Below are 10158 nucleotides of genomic sequence, written 5' to 3' on the forward strand. Positions count from 1 at the left end.
TCCATTGTATTCATGACACCATTTGTTGTTCTTTAGGAATCATTGCATATGACATGAGTAATCCAACAAACTTCACACTGCTTCATTAATTACTCAAATATAAATATACACTGGGAACAAAATTATACAAAATACCAGTAGAGAATTCCCCGCAGCTGAGGGCAGCCTCTTAGAATTTGGTCTGTGATTTGCCAGGGTTCTGGAGTATCTTATTCTACCAAACATTGCCCATGAAGAAAAACAAGCTCTTTATTCCCTTCCTGCATTTCCAGCATGCAACAGCACAGAATGATGCTAACTCATGCCACTGAAAAATAAACATCTATTTTCATGACACATTTTCTAATTTGTAGTAGATAATGCTACCTTCCAAACCAACCTCAGTAGTATATTCCAAACAAAACTTATTCTCTTCCATTCTCTGCCCCCCCCCCTTATTTTCAGTTAGATTAACTACCTAATATGCCTTATCAGCCAGCTGAGCACACACCTGTGTCATCAGAGCAGTGTGGAAGGAACAGCATCGGTTCAGAGGGGTCAGGAGTGTCTCTTTTAACAAATGTATTCTGGAAGGCTTCCTGGTCATTGCTTTAGAGCTTTCCCTCCCTCTCTCTTTTCATTAATACAAGTCACTTCTGTGGTTGACTTTTTTTGTTTGGCCCCAAGAGTCCAAACAGGGAAATGCTGAAATTCCACGTGTTCAATTTCTCTACTAAAAACAGAAGTGTGCCTTGCTGTGATAACATGTTTGTATACACTTAACTTGCCTAAACTCATCCCCCAAAAGCTTTGCTTCAATTGATTTTTTTTGTGTATTGTAATACATCATTGTTTAAAACAAATAAAATTGAAGTCTTGATAAAGTTGTGCATAGGCTAAATTTCAAAACATTGTACTACTGTTAAATTAGAAGAAAACATTGGAGCAGTCAACACAATGTTTGTACTTTGCTATTTACTTTTCTTCAGGATTGGAACCACAGTATAGACTCCTCTGGCAAAGGATTTGTCATCTGCCTAAAAAAGCACCATATGCATAATTTAGAACAATTTAAGGAATTCTCTTCTGAGAATATAATGTAATAATACTTTATACATTATAAATGGGCTTTAATTTTAGAAGAGGCAGAAAATATTGACAGCATTTTGTACAATGACCTTTATCACTATATTTATGGGCTCATCACGTGAAACTTTCTTTTAAAAATGTAGCAAGAAGATCTGGTGTGAAAATTGATTTTCTGACAGACACTAGTTTTTGGAATATCCTACACAAGCCTGAAAATAAATCAACTTGAAACTCTTTGCTATTCCCTCCTATAAAGAGCTTATATTAAAGATTTCTGTACAGTACCATATATTTTCACAACCACTAGATATAATGCCAATTCTTCCTCTTGTTTCAGTTTGCAGTTCATTTGCTACCATCAATGTGCTTAACAAAAAAGAGGAAGGAAATTTCAAAAGTTGATTATGAGAATAAACAGGAAAGGACTGCATTTCTAAGCTGATTACAATATTGATAAAGGACTAGCTGTGAAGTAAGGCTGTTAAATGTTACGTGTATTGATCTTCATGCTGTACAATCAGTTGTGTAAGCCAGGAAGGAAAAAGAGCACGAAGTATTACAGTACAAATAACCTGTCATTCACACCTTTTCTTCCCCTAAATGATAATTGCCTATTCCCTGCACACACTTATTGACATACACACAAATTATTTATTCCTGCTCAGAATGAAAAGACACAATCACTTAGACAGGCCTGAGGTCTTCAAGTCCACTGGAGTTTCACGAGCAGGGAGTTTGTCTGTTCTCCTGGAGGACAGCAAAAGGATTCAAACCAAGGCTGAAATGAAAACTCTGGAAGAGTGTACTCATTATCTTCACAGCTGCTCAGCAACTACACGATTCTGCTACATTCTTGCAGCTATTTAAAATTATTGCACACAAAGCTTTCAGCAAACAGTTACATACCTGCCACTCTGGTCTGTGGTCCATGCCACGGATCTTCCACCCGGGTTGGTTTTGTACCATATTCTTATAGCGTGAGGGAAGTCTGCTGGAGTCCCAATTCCTGGTTTCCTGATCTCCAAGCTCCAAGGGCCAGTAGCAAAGGGAAGCTCTCCACAGCCAGGTGCCTGGCTGCAGTGAGTAAAACAGCACAGCTGTTCCTCCCAGCGCTTTGCAGGTAGAGCCACGAGTTCATGGACAATGTGATTCCTGAGATTTCCCAGCTCCTTTGAAACATCAGTTAGCTTGGCAGGCCTTGTAAATTGTTCAATGCCTGACACAGCAGCAACATCTACCTCTTCAACCTTTAGCACAGATAAATCACAACAGTCCAATACCAGCACAAAATCCTGGTTCCCATGATTCTCTCTGTCACAGCAGTCCTCTGAACTGGAAATCCCAGAAGCCTGTTCACTGTTGCTATGGTTACCATTTTCATCAGAAGTATCTTCTTCACCTTCACCACTGACAGCAAAACCATTATATTCCATTTTAGATGAACAGGCACTCACATTTGTCACAGGAACGTGGCAGGGTTCAGATGCCCTCATTTTATGGGACTGATCAAACTCTGACTGGCAGCATTCTCTGCCAGTACTGCTGTTTTTCCTGTGCTGGCTCCCAGTCTCAAAGAATAAAACTATGCTGCCTTCAATAACTTTACTTTTAAAATCCACATCCAAGTCCAACACGTAGTGCTTTACAAGCATGTAGCTGGTGTTTGCCATTAAAGGCAAGTCATCCTTCATGGGGTCTAGCTGTGGATCCATGTTCCAGTCTATTGGGCAACAGTTTTACAAAGCCTTAGACAATTCTTACATAGGATGTCTCCAGAAAGAGAAGAATATTCAGCTTCCCAGTGCCAAAAATAATTTTGAATAATATTAGAGTCTTGAAATTAATTGTAGTTTCTCCACTTCTCACATTCTAAAAAAAAAAAAAAAAAAAAAAAAAACCACACAACAAAATCATTTCACAACCATTTCTGAAATGCACTCATTCTAAAAGCTATTTAAAGTCCAGTTCCCTTTATTAAAAATCATACAGCCAAAGGGTAATTCTAACTCCACAGAACAGCATCCATCTAGGATGGCATCAAGCTAGTTGCTTCAAGATTTGCTGTCAAGAACCACTTGGCTGTATTTTTCAGATAAGAACTCTAGTGAAAATATTTCTAGACAGCTTTTATAAACTGACAGAAACAACCCTTACTATAGTCAGCTGCTGTTGACTCTCTTCACTAATCCTTTAGAAAAGATACATGGTTACGAAACATCTAACTTTATTTATTACTGCACTGTTTGAAGTTTTATTTATTTCAAATGTATCAAGAGATACTGATATATTTCTACTGTGGTTTTAAATAATGAGAGTACGTATAATTTACCTCATATTTTAAAGTTTTAGAGTAATAATTTCATATATACAATGCATCTCCACAGATTAATATACTTTCCACATTACAACCACTCTCATATCAGCACTTCTGGTAAACAAAAAGAACATGAGCCAATTTACTAGAGTGCATTCCAAGTATTCCTTTAAGATTGTTCATGAAGATTTTTAAAAACTATAAGTAAATACTTAAGGTATATAATTACACCTTAATAGCTGGAAACTCACAACACTCCGGACAAAAGTGCTTTACAGCAAAACAAAAGGTCTTCTCACTGGAAAACATGTAAATACCTATAAAAGCATGAAAATATGAAAATGCATCAACATTTGTTGCAACAAGAAGCAGAAGTTCATCACAGAAGTTAAACTGTCATGTATTCATTGTTTTGCTATGACCACTGTGCAAAAGTCATGCAGTCTTTTTTTTTAGATACTTCTCTTATTCAACATTATGCAGGATTCTTTGCTATGTTATGCTCATAATATGAGTATCTGCTTTTCATTTTTGTGAAAGTAATGCATTTCAATTTTAGAAAAGGTGGTTCACTAACTGGACTCTAAGCATAAAAAATAACCAGGAATTGTAATTCTACTACAAACTTCTGATGATCATTTTACAAACACTGTTTTGCGTGACACTTCTTCAACACAGAGATGTAACAAATAACTAGTATACTTTAAAAATAGACCTCACATTCAATGCTGTTTCCTTATCAAATGTACTTTGTAAGTCATAAAATTATAAGGCAAGCTAATTATTTGGTTACATGTTTTAATATTTTAGAAGACAAGATGTTCACAAAACAACCACAACAGCAGATGGTAGCCAACATGAACAGAGTCACTCTTGATCACCTGCACATAACAGAGTTGCATAAAAGGCACAAAGAACGGGAAACGGGGAGTAATGGTCCTTCCTGGAATGATATTTGTATAACATTGTTTTTCCACTTAATACAAAAAGCAGCAATGTGAATTAGAACCATAGGTTCAAATACAAGAAAAAAGCTTCCAGGCAAAATAAAATATGGTTGCAAAGTAGACAAGATTAAACTTTCTAAAAATACCTATAGCAAAAAAAAAAAGTTTCTTTGTAACACAGTAACTCATAGTCTTGATTGTTACACTTAAAAGGAAAATGTAATAAAGAGAAAGGGGAAGGGAAGAACTTGGAAATATAATTCCATCCTACTGGGGAAGGTGGAGGAAAAAAACTCAGGGGCACCTGAATTACCCAGAATATCCATTTCAAAGGGTGAACAAGAAAATGGAGAATAACTGTTACAAAAAGTAGTCTAGTTAAACTTGCAAATAGCCCATTAAAAACTAGAATCATCAATTATGGTACTTGACACTGAAATTCCATTATTCTAGGAGGCTGATACTTGCAATTGCTAACAGCTAATTACTCCAGTTTAACTTCACTCCAACAGTAATAATCCAGATGAGAAAATCAGAAAACTCTGAACTTGTTGGAAGGTTCAGCAGAGGCACTGCTAAATGGAAGCAAATGAAAGGCTTACGAACTTAAAACAAACAAACAAACAAAGCAAACAAAAAAAACCCCAAAAACAAACCAAACCAAACCAACAAAAAAACCCCACCAAAACAAAAAAAAAGAAACCCACAAAAAAAACACCCCTCACCTCTTACACGAATGTGAAAGGCACGTGCAAAATGCAGCAGTCAAGACAGTCCTACCTCTTGTCAAGCAAACGTGTGCCAAATACAACGCATACACAAAACACCTCTTATTTCAGAGCTGTTTCTTTTCATGCAGTTCCAAAATCTTAAAAAACAGAAATGAGAGGGCTGTATGAGAGAAGATCAAGAGACCGATCTCCAACCAAACCAAGCAGTTACAACTCTGTATTTGACATCTGCCAAGCCCCAGAAAATTCTCTTAAGCTGGGAACTACTTGAAAGTAGTTCCAAATAATTTGAATACATTAACTGGTTAATGCCTTAAAAACCATTTCAACTATTTTTCATCGTGGAAAATCAGAGTTGCAGAAACTTATTCAAACACAAATGCTGACACAAGTAGCAGGCAGTAAGCCCCAAGACAGTGCTCATTTCCATCTCATCTCTTCTGTTTTTCAGACAGTACACAAACACATTCCCTGAAATAACAGCCAATTAAAGCAACTCAACAGAAATTTATGCAAATCCAGTTTCCTAGAAAACTAAGGATGGTCAGATGAACCCTACCAATTTATGCTAAGTCTGTTTGAAGATATTTCTCCCAGCAGCTCATTCTGCCAGAATCACCCACTTGGAACAACTGCCAGTAGGGAGCTATTTCCATGCACACAAGCCTGGCACGTGCACCCAAGCGGTGATTTAAGGGAATATCCTGATCTGCAAACAGGGACCTCTGGAGCACAGAGACTAGCTGGTTTATATTATGTACTCACTGTATTCCTCAAAAGGTGTAGACGAACTTCTGCACCACAGACTTTCCCTACATTCCACTGGCCAATATCCAGATGACACACATTTAAACAACAGCTTTTTATATCAGCAAAACAAAGCCATGTTTGGCCTCTCTTCACCTTCAGCTAAGCATTTGCTTCATCTGTACATAAAAGCTAATTCAATTCCTTTCAACATGCAGGTATTAGAACTATAACCTATAACGCTCTCTACTTAGCATTTAAAGAAATTTAAAAATGAAAAAAAAAAAGAGCCTTTTGGATAAACCTTGTCTTTCATAATTATAAGCAGTTTATAACTAATTCTCTTTAAACTGATTTCATGGCAGCTTCTCCCAAATCCAAGATTTAGAAATTTTTCACACAGTGTAAGACATTAAGATCGTACCCAGAAGTCAGTTTTGAACATCAGCATCAACAATAATTTTACTGTTTAAATATCAAGTAATATGTATCCATTTTTTTTGGTAATTACAAACTTTTTTTCCCCAACACATAACACAAATAGGTAAGACATCTTAAGCCTTTTCAAGGCAAGAATGAGTTCTTCTATAGATGAAAGTAAGGTTTAAACAAGCTAATAGGAACATTTGCTACTGTTAAACTGCTACAAAACAATCCAGAGAAGAGAGCTTGCAGACCTCACTCTGCATCACAAGGAAACCACCACATTTTGTAATGAGCTTGGATGCAGAAATTAATTCAAATACTAATGTCCCTGGATATAACAATTGGTGCCACTCCAGAAATTTTCTTTTAAGTATGAAAACTAGAGAAATAATGAGCATAATGCAAGACCTTTGCCAACTACAAGTTACAGCAGGAAGTTAATTCTGATGAGCTGAAATTACAAGTCGAGATAGAAAACTCCTTCTTTCAGCTGAAATAAGAGGGGAAACACCAAAAAATCAAAGTCTCCATCCGCCCCCCAAATACTAATTCCTTGAGAAAAACAACAAAAGACTAAAAGAGAAGCATACCTTACTATTGGTAAAGAAGCTAAGAAGAGCATCCTGATATTCCCCTTAACTTCTCTTTAATCCACTGGCAATTATTTGTATTACACTAGTGACTGAATACCTAAAACAATTAAACAGAGACCAAATACTTGTTTTAAAAGTCCCTACCCACAAATCTACATTACTATGTTTATAAATAAGATCCCAAACACTTACGTAAGGATGGAATTTTTCATGTTTTATTTTACAGAATTATTTCAAGGTGGATGTGATAATCTGGTATACCTAACCCTGCTTGAGCTGCAGCAGTCAACTGATGGTCTTTAGCAGTCCCCTCCAACTTCACCGATTCTGTGGAGATGCTGAACAGCATTAAAGAGGAGCAGAATTATTTTCACTCAAAATACACAAGGAAGGGGCACGTGCAACTGACCTTCAGGAGATGGAGCATGCCTGTCACATGATATTGGTATATAGGAAGCATCCAAATAAAATCCGTACTGAAATAGAGCTGTTTTTAACTCAGTGCAGCAGTTGGTATATGAATACCACCTACCATGCCAAAGAACCACTTTCTTAAGGCTGAAATGAGAAAAAGACTTTTCTCTTCCCAGTGTTGACAATGGCAAGCCACCTCAGACACTCAACTTGACCTCTGCAAAACTAAGCATTAAACTGAGCAAAGGAACTAACAGACAACTAGGCCGAAATCCTAAGATGAATTACATACGACCATTTATTAAAATACGAGTTTCACCTACATGTTTCTAGTGTTAAAAAGGCCAACGGGTGGGACAGCTCAATAACCAGCTTTGAGTGGGTCGATGTTTAAAGCTCTTTCAGGAAACCAGAGGCCCAGAACAGGGGCACTGATTCAAGCGGTGCGACAAAAGGCGGCAGGTACTGCTGCGCATCCCCCTGCGCTGCATTCTGAGCCCTGCGCTGCTCCCCGCGCTCCAGGGCAGCCCTTCAGTTCATGAGCGAAGGCAGCGACGGCAGCTCGTCCCCTCCCGGAGCGCCTCCCCAGCCGCGGCCTGGCGGGAGCGCCGCGGGACGGGGATCCCACCTCGGCCCCGCCGGCCCGGAGCGGGCCCGGCCCGGGCAGGGATGGAGCCGGGGGAGGGCAAAGGCAAGGAGGGAACGCTCGGAACGGGGGCCGCTGCCCGCCCGGGGACACGCGGAGCCGAAGCCGCGTTACCTGCGCTCCGCCCGCCGCCCGGGCCCGCGCGGCGCCCTCGGATGAGCTCAAACGGCCCCGCCCCGGCCCCGCCCCGGCCCGGCCCGGCCCCGCCCCGCCCCGTACCCTCGCCCGCTCCTTCCTTCCCCAGCCCCGCTCCTTGCCCGGGTAAGCGGGGACAGCGCGGTTCTTGCCCGCAGGCCTGGCCTGACCTGGCCAGCCATGGGCTGATTCGGCGGAGGACAAACTGTCAGAGACTGAGCCAGCGGTGTGGCCTGGCGGTCAGGAGGGCCAGTGGTGTCCTGGGGTGCATCGGGAGCAAGTCAGCAGGTCATCTGCAGGTCGAGGGAGGTGATCCTGCCTTTCTGCTTGGCCCTAGCAAGGCCACATCTGGAATGCTGTGTCCATTTCTGGGCTCCTCAGCACAAGGAGCTACTGGAGAGGGTCCAGGGCAGGGCAACAAAGATGATTTGGAGTCTGGAGCATCTCTCTAATGAGGAGAGACTGCAGGACCTGGGTCTGTTTAGTCTGGAGAGGAGAAGACTGAGAGGGAATCTCAGCAACATGTACAAATACCTCAAAGGCAGGTGTCAGGGGGAAGGTGACAAACTCTTTTCAGTGGTGTCCAGTAACAGGATGAGGAGCAGTGGCCATAAACTAAAATGTTAGAACTTCCACCTCAGTATGAGGAAGAACCTCTTTCCATTGAGGATGGCAGAGCCCTGGAACAGGCTGCCCAGGGAGGTCATGGATTCTCCCTTTCCGGAGACATTCAAGACCCACCTGGACACATTCTTGTATAACCTGCTCTACATGACCCTGCCTTGGCATGGGGCTAGATGATCTCCAGAGGTCACTCAGCCTTTTTTCGTCAGATTCTCCAGACCAACTTTGTAGCCCTCTGCTAGACCTGTTTCAGGAGCTCAGTGTCTCTTAGTCCTGAGCAGAACTGGGCACTACTCTCCAGGTGAGACCTCACCAGGGCTGAGTGAGGGGCAGGGTCACCTGTGACCTGCTGGCAGTGCTCCTCCTAATGCACCCCAGGACACCATTGGCCTTCCTGGACACTAGGGCACACCAATGGTTGTCTTAATTCAGCCTCATGCTTTGATACCAGTTTGGCTTCATCAAATCTTAGTGCAGTCATTGAAATATTGGATAAAGAAACTGAAACATCTTGCTTTCAGGAAACCTTTCTCAACCAACACAAGAAAACTACTTATTGCCCTGGAGACTGAGTTTTATTATGGTCAGTGGAGAGATCTCATTGTGAACCCTTACAGCTCATACACCAAAGGGAAGCTGAGTGGAGCGAATCATCATTAAAAACTTCTATTCACTCATCTCCAAATGTAATGTAAACAAAGAATGTAAGTAGACATATGCATAATGTAACACTTTGCTGCAGGCCTTTGATTTAATAATATGAAATGGTTTGCCACTAGCAAACTGAAAGAAAAGGTTCAAGAACACAAGAAATGCTACAGGGTAGAACTAAATATAAGCAAATGAGGGTCTAGAGAATATTTTGTAATCTGACAGATGGGCTGAAAAGCTTCTGACACACCACTGGAGGAGAATGGCTGCAGGGAATGGCCTGTGGTGCTGTAACACCTCCAGCCCCATGTATGTCAGAAAGAAGTACAGCTGCATTCCTGAACTATATGTGTTGCTCAGTGACAAAATAAGTTTGACTCATTACCTGGAGTTGTCTTGACCATGCAGTATGTATCCTCCCTTTTCTAAACAAGGAAATGTAGAAAACTGACAAAGTCCAGTTTTTAGAGCCAGCTGTCAGCCTCTGGGGCCACCTGACTGCAGAGGGTATCCAAGACACGGCTGCTGGCCCCTCAGCTCTGCTGGCAGCCTTCACCCTTCTGCACATCAGGGGCACCAGCTGCCTTATGGATGTCTGTCACATCCAGAAGAAGCTACAGGAACACACTGAAATCTTTTGCTGCAGTCTGTGCACTTTTTCCAGACAATACCAAAAATAAATATGATAAAGGGCTCATATATGCAGTTGTTGACTTTAGCTCCCTACATAATTTGATTCAGAACCCGCAAGAAACATTATGCTGAGGTGGTGAGGACATAAGCTGAAGAGTCTGACAGAAGGATTTGTGTAACACTGTCTCTTTTAGGCCAGTGAGCACCATCGCAGTATATCAGTAGCACA

The 10158-nt window shown here is 41.0% G+C and overlaps 1 protein-coding gene across 7 annotated transcripts in view; it reads right to left on the bottom strand.

Moving 5' to 3' along the window:
- LOC113989093 (aminopeptidase O (putative)) overlaps window positions 1–7967 on the bottom strand; it is a 149869-nt gene extending 141902 nt beyond the window's left edge. For 3 of the 7 annotated variants that reach the window (XM_039381669.1, XM_039381670.1, XM_039381671.1), the window contains exons 1-2: window positions 3614–4420; window positions 1975–2937 (exon numbers count right to left, since the gene is read on the bottom strand). In XM_039381669.1, the coding sequence (XP_039237603.1) occupies window positions 1975–2780 (806 nt within the window). In that variant the 5' untranslated portion in view covers window positions 2781–2937; window positions 3614–4420. Of the gene's footprint in view, window positions 1–1974; window positions 2938–3613; window positions 4425–5054; window positions 5198–7563 lie in introns of those variants that run through there. The other 4 variants (XM_027723338.2, XM_027723341.2, XM_027723350.2 and 1 more) reach the window with 4 other exon arrangements.
- Between the last annotated feature and the right edge of the window lie 2191 nt (window positions 7968–10158).

This window comes from Pipra filicauda, unplaced genomic scaffold (genome assembly GCF_003945595.2).
Source record: "Pipra filicauda isolate LSUMZ 115617 unplaced genomic scaffold, ASM394559v2 scaffold236_size1216567_pilon, whole genome shotgun sequence".
NCBI classification, from domain to species: Eukaryota; Metazoa; Chordata; class Aves; order Passeriformes; family Pipridae; genus Pipra; species Pipra filicauda.